The sequence below is a fragment of the Macrotis lagotis genome, chromosome 1 (genome assembly GCF_037893015.1).
Source record: "Macrotis lagotis isolate mMagLag1 chromosome 1, bilby.v1.9.chrom.fasta, whole genome shotgun sequence".
NCBI classification, from domain to species: Eukaryota; Metazoa; Chordata; class Mammalia; order Peramelemorphia; family Peramelidae; genus Macrotis; species Macrotis lagotis.
This window is the reverse complement of record NC_133658.1, coordinates 290,874,709-290,898,971: the sequence shown is the minus strand read 5'-3', so window position 1 is coordinate 290,898,971 and position 24,263 is coordinate 290,874,709. Positions and strand designations below refer to the sequence as shown.

General features: G+C 37.3%; 1 protein-coding gene across 7 annotated transcripts in view; it reads left to right on the top strand.

The window, feature by feature from the left end:
- Positions 1-330: 330 nt before the first annotated feature.
- GPR107 (G protein-coupled receptor 107) overlaps positions 331-24,263 on the top strand; it is a 147,378-nt gene continuing 123,445 nt past the window's right edge. For 4 of the 7 annotated variants that reach the window (XM_074210951.1, XM_074210953.1, XM_074210952.1 and 1 more), the window contains exons 1-7: positions 334-492; positions 16,995-17,108; positions 17,448-17,498; positions 17,764-17,846; positions 21,084-21,223; positions 21,904-21,941; positions 23,748-23,804. In XM_074210951.1, the coding sequence (XP_074067052.1) occupies positions 367-492; positions 16,995-17,108; positions 17,448-17,498; positions 17,764-17,846; positions 21,084-21,223; positions 21,904-21,941; positions 23,748-23,804 (609 nt within the window). In that variant the 5' untranslated portion in view covers positions 334-366. Of the gene's footprint in view, positions 493-16,994; positions 17,109-17,447; positions 17,499-17,763; positions 17,847-21,083; positions 21,224-21,903; positions 21,942-23,747; positions 23,805-24,263 lie in introns of all 7 variants that reach the window. The other 3 variants (XM_074210954.1, XM_074210949.1, XM_074210955.1) reach the window with 3 other exon arrangements.

The window sequence follows — 24,263 nt, the reverse complement described above, 5'->3', positions numbered from 1 at the left end:
CTCCATGGGCCTCCTCTGATCCAGTGCTGGGGGGAGGGGGAGGAAAGCAGCGGTTGCCATCGCAACGGCCCAAGCTGCCGCGCTCTCCCCCTCGGCGCTCCCCTGGTAAAGGCCAAACCAGCGCTGCGGAGCAACAGGCCGCACCACGTGAGGTAGCTGGGGGAGGCCGGAGTCGGGACCTTTTTGCCGCTTGGCTTCCACGGACGAGGATCGCACGGGGAAGCCTGAAGCACCTGGGAGCACGCCAGGGCGCCCACCTGCACCGAATGGCCTTTCCCACCTTCCGGTGGCCACGCCCTTTGACCCCGGAAGTGAGCTGTGAGGGCAAAGGGGGTGGGTGGGGCGGCCTGTGATGCTGGAACAAACATGGCTGCCTCAGTCCCCCTCTTCCGCCGGGGCTCCGGCCCCGGCCGCCGGCTGCTCCTGCTGGTGGGGCTCCTGCAGCTCTTGGGGCACCTCGGTCAGGGCCGCGTCCACCACCTGGCGCTCAAGGTAGCGGGGTTCGGGGGGCCGGAGAAAGGGGTGTCTGGTCGGGAACGGGCGGGGGGCGCCTTAGGGTCCTCGGGGCCCTTCCCTCCTCTCCTCCCCCTTCCCCGCTCCTTCTGCCCCTGCTCTCTCCTCCTGCCTCCCCTCCCTCGCCTTGTTGCCCTTCTACTCGCCCTCTCCTGCTGCACGGCTCCTCGTCCTCTGTTCCATAAACATTTAAGTGCCTGTGTTCTGGGCACTGCTCCTCCTGCCTCTCCTTTCCCCCCCTTCTATATCTCCTCTGCTCTCCCTACTTTCCTGTGACTACTTTTTTCTTCTCCTTTTCTCCTATTAATCTCTTTATCTCCTCTCTCCCTCCCCTCCTCTGTCTTCTCTTTCCCTCCCCACCACATCTCTCCTCTCTTCCTCCCTTCCTAGGTTTCTCCTCTTTCCCTCCCCTCCTGTAACTCTCCTCTCCCTCCCTGTATCTCTCCTCTTTGTCTCCCTTCCCTTTTATAACTCCTTTCTCTTCCCCTTTCCTATATATCTCTCTCCTCTCTCTACTTCCCATCCTATATCTCTTCTGTCTCTCCCTTCCTTGTAACTCTCCTACTTTCTCTCCTTTCTCCCTCTCCTCCTGCCTCTCTTCCCTCACCTTTCTCCCTGTCTCCTTTATCTCCTCTTCCTCCTCCACTTTTCCATCCTTGTACTTCTCCTCTCTCCCTCTCCTCCTGTAGCTCTCCTTTCTCTCCTTTTCTCTTTTTCTCCCTTGCCTCCCTATTTTATGTGTCCCCACTCCCCTTTTTTTCTCCCTTCTTGTATTGTTCCTTGCCCTTCTCTTCTTTTCCTTTTTTCCCTTCCCACTGCTCTTGTATCTTTGCTCTTCTTCCTACTTAATTTTCTCCCTTTTTTCTTTTCCTCTTCCACCCTTCTCTAAATCTGCTCTGTATCTCTCCCACCTTCTTCTCCCTCTTCTCTCCAGCTATCCCTTCCCTTCTCCACTCTGTCTCTTTCCTATCTCTTCCAAGCTAAGGTAGTAGCCATCAGGACTTTGGGGGGAAAGGCCCCCACTGATTTGAAATGTCACCTCTCTGAGTACTGGTAGTCCAAGAACCTGGAGGACTATTACTTTACCTAGGAGAGAGGATTATAAAAGTGTTAACATTGGAAAGGAGGTCATAAATGCATCCCTTTCATTTTACCAGGGATGATTCAGTTTAAGTGTTACCTAAGGTCACACTGATAGTGAATTTCTTTTTTTTCCTCCTTTTTAATAGTATTTATTTTTAAAATTACACATAAAGATAATTTTTAGTATTCATTTTTACAAGACTGTGAGTTTCAAATTTTCTCCCTCTTCTCTCTTCTGAAAATAGGAAACAATTTAATATAGATTATATATGTCATACTGATAGTAAATAATAGCGCTGAAATTCCAAGATCCTTAGCCTTGAAATTTCCTTTAAGTCTTTTTGAAATTCTCTTCTTCAGGGGCAGCTAGGTGGCATAGTGGATAGAGCACTGGTTCTAGAGGCTGGAGTAACTGAGTCTAAATCTGGCCTCAGATACTTAATAATTACTTAGCTGTGTGGCCTTGGGCAAGCCACTTAACCTCATTGCCTTGCAAAAAACTAAAAGAAAAAAAGGGAAAAAAAAGAAATTGTCTTCATTAAGGTACAAAATTACTGTTTTTTCTCCTGAAATTTTCAGTTTTTTCCTCCTAACCTTTTGATATTCTCTCACCTTGATTTCATACTTGTATTTCTAAGAGCATTTAGGGAAGTTTTTCAGTCTACCTCCTTTCCCCTAATAATAGTAATAGAATTGTGTTTCCTTCCCAATAATCCATTGAAATAGGTAATCTAAGCTATCATCTCTATTTTATAGAAGAAAAAAATTAGAGGTCAGAATTGACCTGATTTGTGATGTAGTGGGAAAAGCACAGGACTTAAAAGTCAGAGTACCTTAGTTTTCTAATTTTTTTCTAGCCCTGCAACATGCTGCAAATCCACTTCAGTCAAGTCTGTCTCTCTCAGCTTCACTTTTCTCCTCTGTGAAATGAGGCATTGGAACTAGATGGTGATAGGATTTAGAGATGGAGGAATTTTAAAGTTCACCTAGTTCAGGCAGCTAGGTAGTTCAGTGGGTAGAGCACCAGGCTGCAGGATCTGAATTTAAATGTGGTCTCAGACACCAGCTGTGTGACCCTGGGCAAGGCACTTAACCAGTTTGCCTTAATACCCTGGAGAAGGAAAATGACAAATCATATCTTTGTCTAGAAAACCTGATAGGGGCGACTAGGTGGCGCAGTGAATAGAGCACTGGCCTTGGAGTCAGGAGTACCTGGGTTCAAATCCAACCTCAGACACTTAATAATTACCTAGCCATGTGGCCTTGAGCAAGTCACTTAACCCCATTGCCTTGAAAAATCTAACCCCCCCCAAAAAAAAACCCCGATAGACAGCAACTCCATAGAATTACAAAAAGACTGAAGCAATTTAACAATAAGTCTAATTCCTTCATTTGATATATGAGGAAGCAGAGTTTCAGAGGGTTAACTTGACTAAGATCACAAAAGTGACAATGGAAGGATTTGAACCTTCATCCTTGAAAAACCTTTCTTAAAAGCCATTACTTTTCCCATTGTATCATGCTTATATAAGATCCCTTCTAGCATTTGTTGCTTTGATTTGTCCAAAATTACAGAGCTATGAGTATATTCAGACTTTGTCTTGGACTGTTGTCTCTCTATCTTTTTCTTTTTGTTGTTGTTTGGTTGTGTCTAATTCTTTGTGAACACATTTGGAATTTTCTTGGAAAGGAGTGATTTGCCATTTCCTTCTCCAGCTTATTTTACTTATAAGGAAACTGAGTCCAAGAGAGTTAAGTGTCTTATGCCCAGGTTCACAGAGCTCTCAAGTGTCTTGAGGCAGATTAGAACTCAGGAAAATGGGGGTGGCTAGGTGGTACAGTGGATAGAGCACCAGTCCTGAGTTCAGATGCTGCCTCAGACACTTAATAAGTACCTAGCTGTGTGGCCTTGGGCAAGCCACTTAACCCCATTTGCCTTGCAAAAACCTAAACAAAAATAAAATAAAAATAAAACTCAGGAAAATGAATCTTCTGGATTCCTTGCTCAGCACTCCATTCACTGGGCCTGCCCCATGTTCTTTTTTTTTTTAATTCATTAATTTTTTTAGATTTTTGTAGGGCAAATGGGGTTAAGTGGCTTGCCCAAGGCCACACGGCTAGGTAATTATTAAGTGTCTGAGACCGGATTTGAACCCAGGTACTCCTGACTTCAGGGCTGGTGCTTTATCCACTGTGCCACCTAGCTGCCCCTCATGTTCTTTCTTAATAACCCTATAAGCTCCTATGGGTTTAATTGTCTCTATGCAGAAGACTCTTATGGTTCAGTCAGAATTACTAACTTTCTTTTACTTTCAAGTGGCTGTCCTGAAGATATCTCAAACTCAACATGTCCAAACTAATTTTCTTCCCTTCTTTTGACCAGCTCAGATTTCACATCCTTATTTCTGTTGTGGGCAGCCCAGGGGCATAGTAGATAGAACATCAGGCTTGGAGTCATAGGACTCGTCTTCCTTCAGATACTTACTAGCTGTGTGATCCTGGGCAGATTATTTAACCCCTATTCACCTTAATTCTTCATCTGTAAAATAGACTAGAGAAGACAATGGCCAGTTGCTCCTAAGCAATTACTAAGAAAATCCTAAATGGGCTCAAGAAGAAGCAGGTATGATTGAAAAATGATTGAATCACATTTCTAGTGAAGACATCATCTTTTTAGTTACTAGGTTTACAATTTTAGCATCATTCCCACCTTCTCAGTCTCTTTCACCTACATATCCAATCAGTTGCCAATTCTTACTGCTTTCTTTTCTTTTTTTCAATTACATATAAAAATATTTTTAGCATCCATTTTCTGAAAGATTTTGAATTCTAAATTTTTTTATCTCCCTCTCTTCCCCTTCCCCTTGATAATCTGATATACAAGTACAGTTATGTCCAACATATCTCCATATTAGTCATGTTGTGAAAGAAGAATTGGAACAAAAGAGAAATACCACAGGAAAAAAAATAAAAAATTTTAAAATGGTGAAAATAGTATGCTGTGATCTGCATTCAGACTCCATAGTTCTTTCCCTAAAAGTCATTGTCTATCACAAGTCTTTTAGAATTTCCCTTGATCATTGTACTGCTGAGAACTATGTCCATCATAGTTGATCATCACACAATGTTGCTGTTGAAGTGTACAGTGTTCTCCTGCTCAGCTCACTTCAATCAAATTGTTTTTTCCTTTTCAAAATCTCTTAATCATCCCTCCTTTTCTCTTATACTCTAATTCAGATTTTATCCCTTAGGTGGACTATTGAAGTGCCTTCCTATAGTGGTTTCCCTGCCTCACATTTCTGGTCTATATAGCTCCAATGACACAACTGCCAAAGTAGTTTTTCTATAGGTACAGATCTGATCATGTCACTTCTCTACTCACCAAACTCCAATGGCTTCTCTGCAAATATAAAATTCTCTGTTGGCTCTTAAAGTCCTTTACAACCAAGCCCAGCTTATCTTCTAGTTTTGTTATTATTTACTCCTCTTCCTATACTCTGATCAAATGCCAAACTGACCCTTTCTCTTTCTTTCACACAGTTTTTGTACTGACTTCTCCCCCACCTTAGAATAATGAATTTACTTTCTTCATTGAGCTACCTCACTTTCTTTACTTAAATATTGCCTCTCTCTCCCCCTTCCTCAGATACAAGCTTATTTACAGCAGGAATTTTTTTTGTCTTTGTATCCTTAGCACAGTACTGATAGTAGGCACTTAATGTTACTGATGGAAATGATAAACTCCCATATCTTTGCAAGAAAACACCAAATTGGGAGAGTTGGTCCTAACTAAACAACAACATACAACAGCAAATGTTTATTAAATGATTGACTCTCACTCCAGGGTATTTTTTAGTATAACACTTTGCTATAGTTTCTAGTATATTCTTTCCTCCTTGCCCTGTGCACTGAGGAACTATCTTTTTTTTAGGTTTTTGCAAGGCGAATGGGGTTAAGTGGCTTGCCCAAGGCCACACAGCTAGGTAATTATTAAGTGTCTGAGACTGGATTTGAACCCAGGTACCCCTGACTCCAAGGCCGGTGCTTTATCCACTAGCCACCTAGCCGCCCCTGTCTTTTTTTTTTAAGAAAGATTTTATTTATTCTGAGTTCTACAATTTTTCCCCCACTCTTGCTTCCCTCTCCCCACCCCCCACAGAAGGTATTCTATTAGTGTTTACATTGGTTCCATGTTATACATTGATCTCAGTTGAATGTGATGACAGAGAAATCATATCCTTAAGGAAGAAATATAAAGTATGAGATAGTAAAATTTCATTATAATATAATACTTTTTTTTTCTAATTTAACGTTAATAGTCTTTGGTCTTTGTTCAAAGTCCTTAATTCTTTTTCAGGATACAGATGGTATTCTCCATTGCAGATAGCTGAAAATTGACCCTGGTTGTTACAGTGAAGGGATGAGCAAGTCCATCAGGGTTGATCATCACCCCCATGTTGCTTTTAGGTTGTACAATGTTTTTCTGGTTCTGCTCATCTCACTGAGGAACTGTCTTGAAGATTGAATCATAGTATCTCAAATTTTAAAGATGGATCATCTTAGAAATAATCTAGTACACTGCCTCACCTGGGACTCTGAAGCTAAGAAAGTTTGTGTCTTTCCTAAGCCTCACACAAATACTAAGTAGCAGAGCTGAAATTTGAATCTAGGCCCTTTGATTTAAAATCCCATGCTCTGCCCTTTCCTGCAGACTGGAAAGGAGAATTTAAATAAGAGTAGCTCATATTTCTATAATGTTTTAAGGTTTACAAAGTACTTCCTTACACCTCAGGTTAAGCTTTTTTGTGCAAATGTTTCCAATTTACCCACTAGAAAACGGGTTGTAACTTTCTCACATTTCTTGTGACTTCAAGCCAGGAGCTTTTTTTCTTAACCACACCACAGGAACCTGACTGCCAGAGGACTTCAAATCACCTTTTAAATCATGTTCTCCACTGGAGAACACCTAGCAAACTCCTTTTGAACATGGAAGGAAAAAGATGCATGCTATCAAATAAGTGAATTGTTTCCCTTTAGGAAAGGCTCTTAGTCTATTAGAAAGAATGTTGAGCTTAGAGACTTCAGAGGTCCTACATTTGAATCTCAACTCTGCCTTTTATTTCCTTTGTGACTTTGACCAAATTACTTCAAATCTTGTCAGTATGTAAAGTAAGGGTACTGAATTTGATGGTCTCCTAGGTTCTTTTTTTAAATTTTAATTTAGGCAATGGGATTAAGTGACTTGTCCAAGGTCACACAATTAGGCAATTATTAAGTGTCTGAAGTTGGATTTGAACTCAGGTCCTCCTGACTCCAGGGCTGGTGCTCTATGCACTTTGTCACCTAGCTGCTCCCTCCTAGGTTCTTTTTAATGTTTTTAATTAACCAAGGGTTATTTTATTTTGTCTTTTGTAAGAACTTTCCTATTATTAAATTTCATCTTATATTCTTCCCAACATTGTAGCCTGTCAACCTCAGTATTGTGATATAGAGTTCAAGAAATTATCTAAATACATATTTTTACATATATATATATATATATAGATTTTGTTTTTGTCTTTGTTTTAGTTTTTAGGTTTTTTGCAAGGCAATGGGGTTAAGTGGCTTGCCCAAGGCCACACATCTAAGTAATTATTAAATGTCTGAGATCGGATTTGAACTCGGGTCCTCCTGAACTACAGGACGGGTGCTCTATCCACTGTGGCACCTAGCTGCCCCTGTACATAGATTTTTTTTTTGTTTCCATGTTGTACATTGATGTAAAATGAATGTGATGAGAGAGGAATCATATCCTTAAGGAAGAGACAAGAAATCTAAGAGGTAACAAGGTAACAATAAGATATCTGTTTTTTTTTTCAAAATTAGAGGGAATTATCCTTGAACTTTGTTCAAACTCCACAGCTCTTTATCTGGATACAGCTGGCACTCTCCTTTGCAGACAGCCCAAAATTGTTCTGGATTGTTGCACTGATGGAATGAGTGAGTCCTTCAGGTTGAACATCACTCCCACGTACATAGATTTTTAATCAAAACCTTGCATTCTAATTATCATTGAGTAATAAAATTTTTGTGAATTTTTTATGAATTTTGTTTTCAAATGTTAATTTTTTTTTTTAGATTTTTCAAGGCAATAGGGCTAAGTGGCTTGCCCAAGGCCAAGTGTCTGAGGCTGGATTTGAACTCACGTACTCCTGACTCCAAGGCCAGTGCTCTTATCCACTGGGCCACCTAGCCGCCCCCCCCCCCCCCCCAAATGTTAATTTTCATGGTGTGGTTTATTTTTTATTGAATTAGAGTAGTCTAATTTTGTGGTTTTTTAAAATTTTTTTATTTTTAAGGCAATGGGTTAAGTGACTTGCCCAAGGTCATATAGCTAGCTAATTATTCAGTGTCTGGGTCTGGATTTGGCCTATTTGTGACTACAGGACCTATGCTTTATCCGCTATGCCATCTAGTTGTCCTCCAATTTTGTTTAATACTTAGATCAGTGCTAATTTTGAGACCAGTTAAGAAAAAGAATTACTTACATTCTGGTAATGAACATTTAATACTGATAAACCATGAGTTTCCTGTTATTTGAGGTCTTCAAGTAGAAGTTGTTGGAAGTATAATAAAGGTATAATAAAAAATATAAAATAAAGTTTAATAATAAAATTTTTAAAAATTATAATAAAAAGATTTTATATATTGGTAAAGGTTGGAATGTATGATCTCTTTGATCCCTTTTTCAGAGAACTTGTCAGTATTTCTTCAAACACCTAGTCTCAGCATATACAAGGTGGTTGAGAAAGGACCAAAAAGAGATTGTTTGCTTATTCTGAGCATTTATGCTCAGTCACTCCTTCAAGAAGTTTTAGTTTTACAAAACTGATTCTAAATGAACATATTTTGAAGGGATTAATAGGATGTTTTTCCCTGTACCATCTCTTAATGTAATTTTTAAATGGAGTTTTAATTGTAAGTATACCCCTTGAAAACTTCTGAATAATTCCTTTTATTTTATTGTCATTAAAACATTGGTTTAGGTTGTTTGGGGTGATTGTTTTTGGATTATTTTTAAATATTGCATTTATCCAGAGAGCAAAAGGTTTTTTAAAATTTTCTAGATTTGGGTAATATAGATACCAACATATAGATTACTTAGCCTTAAGCTATCTATCCTTTATTGTGATAACGAAAATACTAACTTTTCTACAGCTTTAATATCTTAAAACTAGCATAAGACTTTTTTGGGATATGCTGTATGTGAAATTGATCCATTTACCACCATCCTCTTCAGGCCACATTTTATCTAGAAAGTGTCATTAATTTTTAGGTCACTGAAAATGATTTATTTGTCTACAAACTTTTTTCAGCATTTTGCTTTTTTTATTTTACCCATCAGCAAATAAATATTGAGTGCCTATTGTCTTACTATATGTCCTCTGAGGTTCTTTCTCATTCTTAGAATCAATGCTTTAGGTAGAGTGTTCTGGAATTTTAACAAACTTTTATGCTATTTTGATCACATACTTTTTTTTTTAGGTTTTTGCAAGGCAATGGGGTTAAGTGGCTTGCTCAAGGCCACACAGCTAGGTAATTAGTGTCTGAGGCTGGATTTGAACTCAGGTACTCCTGACTCCAGGGCAGGTGCTCTAACCACTGCGCCACCTAGCTGCCCCTATCACAAATTTTCTTAGAGAAATCTGGGGTGCAATAAACAAGGAAATAGCTACTTGATTAAGCTCCTTTTTTAAAAAAAGAACAAAACAGTTCCCTTCCTTTCATTTGTTTTTATTAACTTCTCTCTCTACTTTTGTCTCTGATTTTGAATTTTAATATTTGTTATTTCCTAGTGGTTTTCATTTTTAAAATAACAAAGAAAATTTGCTGCCAAGAAATAGTTTTGTACTACAGAATATCCTTTATTTTTTCTTTAATTTGTTGAGTAGAATAACTGCAATGCCAGGAGCTCTACAGTTATATGCAAAAACACTTTAATTCAGATAGCAGCAAAATGGCTAATTTTTAATGACAATATTTCTGAGTTAGGCAATCAAGAAAGCTATATTGTATATTTACAATTATAATTATCTTATTTAGAGAACATGTTTAGAAATTTGTGGGTTTTTAAAAATAACCTATTTATGTTTTGAATTGATATTTTTGAAATATTTGAATGGATTTTTTATTTTTCCAATTACATGTTATAAAAAAATCCACATGCATAAGGATATTTATAAACTATGTAATTTCCTTCCACCCTCCCTTCCCACCCCCTTCCCCTCAGTGGTGAACAGTCTGGTGAATATTGTACAGATTTATTTGTGTTTAACATGCTTACAGATTAGTCATTTTCTGAATGAGAAATTAGTACTAAGGGAAAAGAAAGAAAACCATAGGATAGGAAGGAAAAACATAAGGCATTTTAAAATAGTGAACATTGTACTCATTCAGATTCTGTAGTTTTTGTTGTTGTTTTGGTTTGTGTTTTTATTCATCTGAATATGACTATGAACTCCTGAGAGAAGCTGCATCCATCAAACTTGATCAACTCACAATGTTGCTGTTAATGTGTACAATGTTCTCTTGGTTCTGTTCCCTTCTCAGCCTTTTCTTTAGTCTCTTTCCTAATATTCCTGATAGCCAACTTCTGCTTAAAGATTTCCAAAGATTAAGAACTCACTACCCATTTCAATCTTGGTTAGCATTAGTTGTTGGGGAAGATCTTTCCTGTTTGTCCAGGCCTGTCATTAACATAGAAAATTCTTGTCTAGACTAATCTGAAACTATTCTTCTGTTGTAATTGTTTGATCTCTATGTGAGGTTAAGTGAATTTCCCAGGCTTACACAGCCAGTGTGTATGTGGAACCCTTTTCTTCCTGACTCTGAGGTCTGCATTTACCACTTATTGCTAGTACTGATTCTCAGTTCTCCCTTAAATGGAACCAAAATATGCTTGTTTTGCTTTCAGCATTGGCCCTTCCTCTGGCCTCTCAGATAAAGCAAAGTGAATCTAATCTCTTGTCCACATGATAAACCATCAAATATTTAAAGATTAGCAAGACTCTGCCTCAGAGACCTTTCCCCATCCAGATCCCCATCCTCCTCCAGTTTCTTCATTCTTAGGACAGTAGCTCTTAATTCAGTTCAATTTAATATCTCTTTGAGACCTAACCAGAAGATCAGGATCTACTGGTAAAACCTGAGACCTAACTTGGTTGATCTCCAAATCATTTGTTACTGTCCCAGCCCCTTTCTTGAGGTTTGCCAGGATTCCTAGCAAGCTGGAAAAGGGCCCTGATCTCAGGCTTTGTGAGAACCTTAGCTAGTAGTATTCTTTTCTGCTGTTCCCAGTATTTCTTTCTGTTCCTCAGTTTTTCCATTAACCATGTATGGATTGGCCAGTGAATAGTATTTCACCATTTTTATGACTGGTCTTCATTAAAGATTCTTTACATTGTACATTGTTAATGTTTCAATACTTTGTCATATACTGAGAATTTCTATGTTATCTGAGTTTTCTTTTTCTTTTTTTTTTAAGGTTTTTTTTTCAAGGCAAAAGGAGTTAAGTGGCTTGCCCAAGGCCATACAGCTAGGTATTTATTAAGTGTCTGAGGTCAAATTTGAACTCCTGACTCCAGGCTGGTGCCCTATCCACTGTGCCACCTAGCCACCCCTGTATCTGAGTTTTCTAGAAAACTGAATATAATCTTGTAAAGTGACCAGGCTATTTTATTTGAACCATTTTTGCCTGAAAACTTCCAGAATGTATTATATACTCTTGACTTTTTAAATTATGAATCAAATGATTTCTCTCTCATCACATTCAGCTGAGATCAATGTATACCATGGAAACAATGTAAAGACTAACAGACTGCCTTCTGTGGGGGATGGGGAGAGAGAAGTAAGAATAGGGGGAAAATTGTATAATTCAAAATAAATAAAATCTTTCTTTAAAAAAAGTTATGAATCAAGAAATCAATTACATATAAAAATGCCTCCCCTTGCAATAAATAAGCACAGCCAAAGAAAACATAGCCGCACATTGAACCTGTCTGAAACTATCTCATTTTGTACCTCTAGCCCATCATCTTTGTCAGAAGATAGAAAGCATGTTCAGTCCTTTTTCACTTGTGTCTGATTCTTAATGACCCTATTTGGGGTTTTCTTGGGAAAGATACTAGAGTGATTTGCCATTTCCTTTCTTCAGCTCATTTTACAGATGAGAATCTAAGTCTCTTATTAATTTTTTTTTGCAAGGCAAATGGGGTTAAGTGGCTTGCCCAAGGCCACACAGCTAGGTAATTATTAAGCGTCTTAGACCAGATTTGAACCCAGGTACTCCTGACTCCAGGGCCGGTGCTTTATCCACTGTGCCACCTAGCCACCCCTGAGAATCTGAGTCTAACAAGATGAAGTGACTTGCTTAGGTTCACATAGCTAGTAAGTGCCAGAGGCCAGATTTGCACTCCAAAAGATAAGTCTTCTTGACTCGGGGCCCAGCACTCTATTCACTTTGCCACCTTTTGGGTCTAAACTAAGAGTTAAAAGTTTTTGATTGTGAGTCTGATTATTTGAACTAGCCATTGTTCTTCCCTCTTTCAATTATCTCTGTGCAGTCAGTTTGTAGGAGAAAATAGCTTATAGATACTTTTTTGCAATTCTATATCTTTGATTTTCTAATTGCTTTCATAAACCATAAATTTTAAATAAACTGATGTGTAATAGAATTTATAAATCAATATATGCATTTTTTAAGATCACTGATAAGACATTAAATGAAATTAAAGATAACATAAATCAGCTTTTCAGACACTGAAAAATCTGATATGTAGCTGTAGATTACATCACAGTAATTAAACCCTGAAAATAGAGGCTATCTTTCTAAGAACTTTTTATTTTGTTTATTGAATCTACTTCCTTGATGAACTTTATGATGTTTACAGAATTTTAGTTTAACAGCCATTTATAGAAAATAAGATGATTCTTAAGCATAGTGTATTAAGATATATGAGGTAAAACATAAACTTCATTACTACCATCAGTGACCACTTTCCCCCAAATTAGCCACTCAGATACATCAGGAAGAATTTGTATCCATTAGATGTTTTCAAAAAAAATTTTTTTTTTTAGTTTGGCTTAATACATTTGGGATTATAGTAGTTCCAGAAAAACCAGGTGTAAATATTTTCCTTTGATTTTAAATACACAAATTTGCCTTAAGAACTAAGAAACAAATTTTTAAACCTTCTTGTTCAAGAAAATGTTGAGAAAAATATATAATATATAATTCTGCCTAATTTATTCCATATGATAGAGAAATTTCACTATTTGGTCTGTACTTTTTTGGGTTTTTTTTTTTTTGGTTTTTGTAAGGCAGTGGGGTTAAGTGACTTGCCCAAGTTCACACAGCTAGGAGGTCTGTACATTTTAATGAGTTGTGTAATATATAAGTATTGGGAATTAGTTAATCACTGAATTTTTATTCATGGGCTGGTAAAACTGGTATAGCTTTTAGAAGGCCCCAAATCTAGCTCCCTCATTTTGTAACAGGTCATGAGATTTAAAAGAGGGGAATGACTGGCTCAAGGTTACACAGTAAATAACTGAGCCGGGATTTCATCTTAGTTTTTTTTTTAAGGTTTTTTTTTTGCAAGGCAATGGGGCTAAGTGACTTGCCCAAGGCCACTCAGCTATAATTATTAAGTGTCTGAAGTTGCATTTGAACTCAGGTAGTCCTGACTTCAGGGCTGGTGCTCTATCCACTGCAGCACCTAGCCGCCCCCACCTTAGGTTTTCTAAAAAAACATTCAATACTATTTCCACCAAACTATGATGCTTTTGAGCTGGGCCTTGTAAAATTTTCTACTATAATCTTTAGAAAAAGCAGTAGAAACTAAAGGACCTTTCTGGAATTCCAGCATGCACTTAAAACAATGTCTTGCACATCATGTAGGTATTTAATAAATGTCTGTTGAATTTAGTTGTTAAAATTCACAGACATCATAATTATATTATCTTTAAACAAAAATGGCAGTGAAACTTGTTTACTAGCCCCTAAATTTCATTCCAAATTCCTCAATCTTAAATATGCATTCTCTGTTGATAACTCTTCTTTCTCTTTCACCCTGTCATTAGTGGAATGAGATAGAACTATGCACTTGCAAGACAGTATTTGACTCTTTCCCTTAGCCATTGCTGTGCCCCTTCTGGAAAAGAAAGGGAGCCAAGTAAGGTACAAGTTTGGATAGCAAAGAACTCTTTCTTTCTCCACCTCAGTTTCCAGATCCTTTCTTAAGTATAATGCAGTACTTGTGGACTGGGGTAGAAAGAGTATCTACCTGTAGCTGACATGCCTTTAACTGTTTGAAAGTTCATTGAACTGGCAGCGGAAGGTCAATAGCCTAAAAAAAAGGTGATAGAAACTTCAAATCTTAATTTTTTTTCTGTCCTTCTCAAAGAAGACCATGACAACAGGGAGGTGGAGCCATGACAAGCACATGAATTGGATTTAAATGAGGGTTGTTATGCTAAGTTACCAGCCTTATTGTCTCCTCTAGAATCATCTGGGTCCAATGGCCAGATATGAATGAGGATGACAGGAGATGGCCCTGGAAGTGAAGTAATCAGGATCAAGGAACTTGCCCAAGGCCACATGACTAGTAAATGGCAAATGTCAGGAGGTCTCCTGACTCCAAGGCCAGTGCTCTCTCTGCTCAACCTCAGATCTTAATTTATATAAGTCATGTGAAGCTGCCCTTATGATTATGTTTTATAACTTTTCATTTATAGTTTGGAGCTAACACTAAAGATTCCTTTAGATTTGTTAGGAATACTACAGAGTGCTTAGGAAAACAAATGAATCACCAACCCTCTTTACTGTTATATTCAAATGTGAAGCAGTGGAGGGCAAAACCAGTTTAAAGAAAACTTAGTAAGAGATCCAAGTAAATAGTCATTTCATGAATTTATATTTAAAAATAGAAAGAAGACAAAAGAAAGAAAATTGGAAAATATCTGCAAAGATTTTTTTTGTATAACCTTTTAATATCAAAGTTAATATCAAGGATAGTAGAGGAATCACATTTGGACACTAACAGTGTAGGGTCTACTCCTGCTTCTGAATTTACCTATTTCTGTCAAGGGTACCACCATTCTTGGTACCCTTTGAAACCTCAAAGAAGTCCATTACTCATTTTCCCTAACCTTACAAAACTAATTAATTGCCAAGTTTTGTCAGTTCTACCTGTATAATATTTTCTGCCTTTGCCACCTTCACCCAGCCAACACCCTGGTTTAGGTTTAGGGGATTATCACCTCTCACCTGTATTACAATATCATCAGCAACTCCCATTAATGACAGGGAGATAGTAGGTGCTTAATAATTGCTTATCAATTAATTGTTTATTAAGGATGAAAACTGATTCTTGTTTTAAAAAACAACAGCAGGGGGGCGGCTAGGTGGTGTAGTGGATAAAGCACCAGCCTTGGAGTCAAGAGTACCTGGGTTCAAATCCGGTCTCAGATACTTAATAATTACCTAGCTGTGTGGCCTTGGGCAAGCCACTTAACCCCATTTGCCTGGCAAAAAAACTAAAAAAACAAACAAAAAAACCCCAGCAAATTGGAATTGCTTCAAAAAGGGACCTACACCAGTCAAACACTTTAAAAACTGATAATGATTTCAATTAGTGTTAAACATCACTTGGAAAATACTAAGCACTTAGAGTTTTGGCTCTTTAAAGCTTTCATAATAATATCTATATTTGTCTTAAAATATAATCACCTCATTTGATAGTAAGATCATTATGTTGAGATTTTTTTTAAATTTATTTTTATTAAAGATATTATTTGAGTTTTACAATCCCCCCACAATCTTATTTCCCTCCCCACCCCACCGAAAGCAATCTGTCAATCTACTTTGTTTCCATGTTGTACCTTGATCCAAATTGGGTGTGATGAGAGAGAAATCATATCCTTAAAGAAGAGACCACAAGATCAGACAATAAGATCTGTTTTTTTCTAAATTAAAGGGAATAGTCCTTGAACTTTTTTCAAACTCCACAGTTCCTTATCTGGATACAGATGGCAGTCTCCATTGCAGACAGCCCAAAATTGTTCCCGATTGTTGCACTGATGGAATGAGTGAGTCCTTCAAGGTTGAACATCACTCCCATGTTGCTGTTAGGGTGTACAGTGTTTTTCTGGTTCTGCTCATCTCACTCAGCATCAGTTCATGCAAATCCCTCCAGGCTTCCCTGAAATCCCGTCCCTCCTGGTTTCTAATAGAACAATAGTGTTCCATGACATACATATACCACAGTTTGCTAAGCCATTCCCCAATTGAATGACATTTACTTGACTTCCAATTCTTTGCCACCACAAACAGGACTGCTATAAATATTTTTTTAAGTTTTTTTTTTTTGCAAGGCAAACGGGGTTAAGTGGCTTGCCCAAGGCCACACAGGTAATTATTAAGTGTCTGAGACCGGATTTGAACCCAGGTACTCCTGACTCCAGGGCTGGTGCTTTATCTACTATGCCACCTAGCTGCCCCTGCTATAAATATTTTTGTACAAATAATTTTTTTTACCCTTTTTCATCATCTCTTCAGGGTATAGACCCAGTAGTGGTATTGCTGGGTCAAAGGGTATGCACATTTTTGTTGCCCTTTGGGCATAGTTCCAAATAGCTCTCCAGAAGGGTTGGATGAGTTCACAGCTCCACCAACAGTGTAAGTGTCCCTGATTTCCCACAACCCTTCCCATTGAAATTTTTAAGACATCATTTTAGAGTTCTAGGTGAGTTTGCTCTTATTATTGAACACTACACTGTATGGCTTGATTTAGGAAGACCAGGAAGACTGTATTCAAAATTTTGCTTAGCAGCAGCCCTTGCTCCTAATACTATGCTTCCATTGGTAATTTATTGTTAAAGAGTGAGCAAAACCATTAAACCCTTATCTGTACTATTATTTTTTAGCATTTTTATATTTATGACTTTTCTGGGGGGGTTGTTGCAAGGCAGTGGAGTTAAAGTGACTTGCCCAAGGTAGGTAATCATTAAGTGTCTGAGGTTGGATTTGAACTCAAGGTGTTGGTACTGTACCACCTAGCTATCTCTATTTATCACTTTTTTGTAATTGTGATTTTTTTCCCCCTATTCAGAAATGAAATAATTGCTGATAAAATTTCTAATTTTCTTTAGACAATAAATTAAGGATTTTCTTGAATGAAGTCATCCTCTAAATATCATTAACTTAATAATTCCTAAGGAAGAAAGAAGTAGCATGATAATACATATTGTTGCATATGATAGGAATATTGGAGGAATGGAGGAAATGATGAATACATTAGGTAATTGAATAGATTGTAAGATAGCTTTTGACTAAATCTGTCACTGTAAATGCATTTCAGGATGATGTGAGACATAAGGTTCATCTCAATACCTTTGGATTCTTCAAAGATGGGTTCATGGTGGTCAATGTCAGTAGCCTCTCAGTTAAGGGAAATGAAGATGCCACTGCAACGGTAGGTGTATTTTGCTCTGGTTTTAAGAGGTTTGCATTTAAATTACACTGATGAAGAACTTGGGAGAATTTAAGGTTGATGAAAACAATGTTGCCTTATTAGATTTAGAAAGCATTTATCTTTAATATTTGATTATTAATTCTTGTGTAGTTCACAAACTCAAGATTTTACATGCAGAAGAATCTTCTTTCTTACGAACTGAATACTAAGAAAATTCTACATGTGAAGACATAGAGAAGGGAATACAAATCCAGAAAATTATGTTTTGCCTTTTGAGGAAAGGGTGTGGACAACAGAACATCATGTTTACTTCTATTTTATCTGTTTCCTTCCTTTTAGATTGGTTTCAGCTTGGACCGAACAAAGAATGATGGATTCTCCTCTTACCTGGTAAATGCAGAGTTCATCTGATCTTGTGTAGTTTTTCTTCATTATTGTAATAAAATTAATGAACGAGAGCTATTATGTTGATTCATGTTACTGAGAGTAATTGATTGCTTTTACTTGATAATAGACCTGAACACCATTGTGATGATATTCAGTCTTCGAACCTAAGATTGTGCTACTATTTGCATTTTGGAAACTTTCTTCTTTTTTCTTTTTTAAACTATTTTCTAGTATTAAGATTCTGTGTATTTGGATATTCCCTTCTCAGGATGAAGATATGGATTACTGTATCTTTAACAAAATGCAGTCTGTTTCTGTTACACTCCTGATTCTAGACTTCTCAAGTCATCTGTAAGTAATTCTCATGAAAATTCCTTCAGTTCTTTCCTGACTTAGATCTGAGATGCTCATTATAATAAAAAATGTTTGTTGCTTTCCACAAATTAAATGAACAAGTGGACATTTCTTCATCCATGTCAAATTTAATATAGTCACTCCAACCTAGTCACAGTTAAAGGTATGAAAAAGTTAAAGGCATTCCTACCAAGAATGGTACTTGACAAAGTCACTGCTCAGGATTTTTACCAGTAACATTCTGCCTTCTCTCAAGGTTTCAAAATAAAAAAAAATCTCCTTTCTACAAAAAGAATCGAAGGTACCTACTGCTTATACCAATTTATATTATCATTCAAATTGATTGTTTCTGTAGTAGTCTCTTAAATCTTCTCAGTAGTTTTTTTTTTGTTTTGTTTTTAGTTTTTTGCAAGGCACATGGGGTTAAGTGGCTTGCCTAAGGCCACACAGCTAGGTTAGTGTCTGAGGCTGGATTTGAACTCAGGTACTCCTGACTCCAGGGCCGGTTCTCTATCCACTGCGCCACCTAGCTGCCCCCCTCAGTAGTTTTTAGTATCGTTAAGAGCCTCATCCCCTTAATCTTAGATCTGGTATAATTAGAATGTGAGTTCTTGGAGGGCAGGAACTGGTTTGTTTTTATTTTTAATCCCTGGTGACTAGTTCAAACCCCTGCATATAGCATTTAATATTTTTGTTGAATTTGATGTGTTATCAGTCAGTCATTGCTATGTGTCGGTCACTGTCCAAAGTGTACAAAGAATGAAACCATCCCTACTCCAAATGAACTTAAATTCTAATAGAGAATATAATAAATGCAAATAAAAGATATCCAGAATAAATATAAAGTCTAGCATGTATATATGTATATATGTGTATGTGTATATATGTATGTATATCAGCATATATAGATAATCTGTATATATATAAATAAATGTGTGTTTGTATGTGGGTATAAAAGTAGTTAATTACAAGGTGCTAGCACCCAGAAGGATTTTGCAAAAGATGCTGTTTGAGCTGAATTTTAAAGAAAGAGAGAGACAGTCCCAAGAATCGATAACAAGTTCAATGTCATGGAGACAGAAGAGGAATCATCATGAATGAGGAAGAGAGAAAAGACTAGTCTGTTTGGATTGAAACTTATAAATGGATGGGCGGCTAGGTGGCGCAGTGGATAAAGCACCGGCCGTGGAGTCAGGAGTACCTGGGTTCAAAACTGGTCTCAGACACCTAGCTGTTTGGCCTTGGGCAAGCCACTTAACCCCATTTGCCTTGCAAAAACCTAAAAATCAAAACAGAACAATAAAAAAAAACATAAATGGGAGAGTAATGTCCAGTGAGTGGAGTTCAGTGGGGGCAAGTTGTGACGGGATATATATACTGAATAGTGGAATTTCTTTTTGATCCTGGAAGCAATAGGCAGCCACTGGAGTTGATTGAGTAGGGAAGTCACATGGTTAGATCTATGCTAAAGGAATATTACTTTAAAGGCAATTTGTAGAACTAGAGTGGTGAGATATTCAAGGTAAAGAAACTAATTTGGAGGCTATTACCCTTAATGAGGGCCTAAACTGAGGAGATACCCATGTAGGTAGAATGAAGGGAACAGATATGAGACAAAAATAACGTCTCACTTTTGAACCTGAGATACTGAAAGGATTGTGGTGCCTTCAATAGTAATAGGGAAATTTAGAAAAAAAGGGAAAATTAAGGGGGAAAAGATGACTAGTTTGGTTTTAGGTATGTTGAGTTTTAGATGTCTCCGGGACATCTTGTTTGAAATGTCCAGTAGGTACTTGGTGATGCAGGCTGGGCCTAGATATAAAGATCTGTGAGCCATCTCCATAAAGATGATACTAAAACTGTGGGACCAAATTACCCAGAAAGAGTATAATGATGGAATGAAGTGAACCCAGGACAGAACTTTGGGATACACTTACAGTTTGGGGGTGTTATGATGTAGATGATAAATCAGCAAAGGAAACAAAGAAGGAGCAATCAGACAGGTGAGAGATGAACCAGGAGAGAGTAGTGTAGTAACCGGGAGAGCAGAGAATCTAAGAGACAGTGTTGTCACCACTGTCAAATGCAGGAGATAATCAAGAAAGAATAAAACTCAGATTTGGCAACCAAGAAATCACTTGAATTTTGGAGAGATCAGTTTCAATTGAATGATGAGATCTGAAGATAGATTGAAAGAGGTTGAGGAAGGAGTGAGAGTACTTGGTGACTGAAAACAACTTTTTCAAGGATTTTGGATGAGAAAGGGAGAAAAGATAGAGAATATCTTGAGGAGATTATGGGATATAGTTAAGGTTTTTAAGAATCAGGAGGACTTTGAAGTGTTTGAAGGCAGTATAGAAGGGAACAGTCGATAGGGAGAGGCTAAAGATTTGAGGTGAGAAATGACTGAGGATGCAGTCTGCCAGAGGAGATGGAAGGGGATGGGATAAAATATACATGTAGAAGACTGGGTCTTGACAAGGAAAAGGTCTACCTTTCTGTCAGACTGGTAAAAAAGAAGAATGGGAAATAATGTCAGGGGGGTTTATATGAAGAAGGGAGGAGAGAGCTCATTTAGGATAGCCTAATTTTTAGCAAACTAAGAGGCAAAGTTCTCAGATGTGCAGGGGAGGGAGGAGAAGGTTTAGAGCTTCAGGGGGAAATAGAACATTTGGAATAGCTTCTGTGTAGAGTGAGATAGGGAGTCAATTATAGAGGAATAAAAGAACTATCTTGCTGATCTAGTCAGTAGAGAACAAATTTATGTTAACCAATCTCAATAAGTCCCATTATGCCAGGGATGCTAGGGATGCATTGTCATTAGAAGGGAGCAAAGTTTTGGTAAGGACTAGTAGATGGAAGGAATATGAGAGATGAAGGGGCCCAACTTAAGAAATGTTTGTTTGCAATGGAATAGGAAGAGAGCACAGTGGGAGCGGTGTGGGTTTGGGTGGATTATGACCTGGTTAGGGTCAAGTTAAGGAGAATGAAAATGAAAAAAAAACATCAAAAAGAAGCAGGGAACAATTTTCTCTGAAATGAATGCTGATACAGGAATAGGGAGGGAAACGGGAAATCATATCATGCCAAGAAGTAGAGCTGAAATAATGAATTTCAGCTAACTTTCAACATATAACACATTTGTAGGGAGAAATTATAAACCTTAAAATGTTACATTTTGGGATTGAAGTTATAAACTTCTGGGGGTTTTGTTGTTATTATTTTTTAAACTAGTGTCAAAATAAAGTCTCCACCAGAAGCTGGCAGCAACTTACCAAAAATCGTCTTTGGCAAGAATGAGAAAATCCTTGGTGAGAATCTGGAACTAAGCCTTAAAAGTCCCTCAGTAAAAAGTCAAACTCTTAAAGGGCCAGGTAATCTTTTATATTCAGCTTCCAATATCTTGAATATATTGTTCAAAAGTGTTTCTAATATGAGTACAGCTTCCCATTCACATCATATGTTCATATATCATTCCCTATGTGTGATGTCTTTTCTCCCTGTCTTCCTTCCAAGACTATAACATCCTTTTTTCTCCTTGAAGTCTTAATTCTAAGTATATAGAAACTTGATTCTTGCAGGAAGGGGTGGAAGAAGGGGAGAAGTAATTTTGTAAATATTTTCAGTCAGTTTGCATGTATAATTACCTTGGTTTTTTCTTCTTATTTCTGTTCATCTGTACCAATATATCTATATTGAATTACTTGAATGTATAATTGAGTTATTAAAGATATAATTACATTGAAAAGACTTTTAATATTTTTTAACATATAGTGTCTTAATCCCAGATGCACTAAGTATGTAATAGTTGTTGAGGATAATGATGATGACTTTAACTTGTTAGTAACTTTTATGAAATAATTTCCATAATTTTTGAAGTCCTGATATGCCATTACTATGACTTAAGAACTATTGGTACAGGACTTGAGAAAGAAATCACAAAACATTTAATGACATTAACATGTTTTTAATTACTTGACACTAGACAAGAGATGTCTTATGAAATAATGATACAGCTGTACTGAGTCTTGTATTGTAAATGTTCTGCTTCTAGAAAGTGAAAAATCTGCACGAAGTACAGAGGATTCAAAGGTAAGATACCTGCCTAATCAGTTAGTATATTTATGTGAACAAATTTAGTCATATAGCATAGAATTTTAAAACTAAAAAGTTCTTTAGAGGTCATTGAATACAGATCCAACATTTTGCAGATGAGTGAACTCATCCAGATTGGGGAAGTGACTTACCTTGGGTCACAGGGCTGACGAGTAGAGAACAGTTTAGAATGTTGGCTATACCAAGGTTGTCTAAAATGCAATATGATTTTATGTGGTCCCCTGAGGGTTTATTAAATGTTTTAGTAAATGAAGCTGAGCTACTGGAGAGCTCTCAGTTAAATGACAAATTAAAAAATAGTGTCTATTGTTTCAATAAAATCTTTTTTTTTTTTTAGTTTAGTTTAGTTTTTGCAAGGCAATGGGGTTAAGTGGCTTGCCCAGGGCCACACAGCTAGGTAATTATTAAGTGTCTGAGGCCGGATTTGAACTCAGGTACTCCTGACTCCAGGGCCAGTTCTCTATCCACTGTGCCACGTAGCTACCCTCAATAAAAACTTTTAAAAGTAATGTTGGTCAGCCTCAGCTGGGCTAGACTACTAGGCTTGGATTTCTGATTCTATTTATCTCAGATCCTTCTTAGCTTTGGGATCCTGGGTAAGACCTTGTTCAGCCTTAGTTTCTTCATCTGTAAAATAGGATCCAATGAGATAATGTAGGCCAAATTCTTTGGAAACCTTAAACATGAAATAAATGTTGTTATTTTTGTTATTATAATAATAATGACTTATAATAATTAATAATGATAATAATAATGATATTTGTAAGGTTGGAACTTAGAGTCTTCCAACTCTTGGGACGATACTTTTCTATTACACTGTGCAGACACAATTTTAATGATCATTCCTTGAGATTTTTGAAGGATCCTTGTTAGTGTCTACATACTGTGTTTTTACATTTCTAGAATGGATTCCCCCAAAGTTGAACAACTATTACATGTGCTTGTAGTTAGGCTAGATGGGAAACATCTGCCAGAGTGAACATCAGACTTATTTAGGAAATCAAATGTGAATTCTGCCACACACTCTTATTTGGTATTCCACCTTCAGTGCTGCTTTTCCTCTATCTGTGCCTTGGCACTTAACCATATGCCAATCATGGAATGCTCTCCTTCTTTACTTTCTGCCTTTTAAAAGACTTAGCTCAAAGACTACCTTATCTTAGAGACTTTTTCTCACTGCCAGCTCCATCCCTCTAGTCACTAAAATCTTCTCATCCAAAGTTCTCTTCCATCTACTTTGCATGTATCTTTTACATATGGGAGAAAGACTGGACTTGTCATTTCATTGGTCTTGGGTTCTCTCTGAATGAGGGAACTCCCTCTACCATTGCAGGTTGGTGTCTTCTTTGTAAATTAGAATCTTAGATTATTACCTAATATATTGAGAGGATTAGGTGCTTGTCCTTTGTCACACAGTCCATATATATTAGACAGGACAAAAATCCAGGTTGGCTTGGTCCTAAAATCAAACTTTCTGTCCACAGTACTGCCCAGCCTCTCTCTTGTTTGCATTTCTTTATTACCTCCTTAGGAGCAAGGACTGTTTTTGCCTTGCTTGCCTTGCCTAGGCCTTTGGGCTTAGTTCAGTTAATCAATTAATAAATGCTGAATGATTGGATTATCCCATTTAGGAGCTTTATGGGAAAGACATTCAAACAATTAAAGAGAGTTTTTGAGGGCTTGGAGTAGATGAGCTAAAAAAGGAAAGGAGCTGTTTTCATTTTAACATTATTATTTTCAATTTACTGCTAACAGCCTGAAATGACTTCTTCTGTTATTTAGATATCAGATGAGAACTCTTATCCTGTTCATATTAACAAAGGGGCAGTTTCTTTTCAGGTAAGTGTTCTCTTTTAATTAATTCTTTCTATTTTGTAAAAGTTTTGTGAGAGCTTACTCTAGAATCTCTTGGACAGCAAAACTTTTATTAGTTATTTGTTACATAATATTTATTTCTGAATGTATCTTCCTACTCAGTGAACTATCCCCAGTAACAAAATTGTGTGGTATTTTTGGTGTTGTTTGTCTGTTTTTAAAGGGAAAGGGAAAGGGAAAGCAATTCAGCACAAACAACTGAGTATAATTTTTTCTTTTGGAGGCAGTTAAGATTAAGTGACTTACCACACAGCTAGTAAGTATTGAGGCCAGATTTGAACTCAAGGCCTGACTCTAGGGCAGGTACTCAATGCCCTACATCACACCCAAGCTATCCCAGGGATTTTCTTTTAAAGCACTTGAACTTCTAAAATAAAAGAATCACAGTATCATAAATTGTGAAAATTTGGAGAACATTAGAAA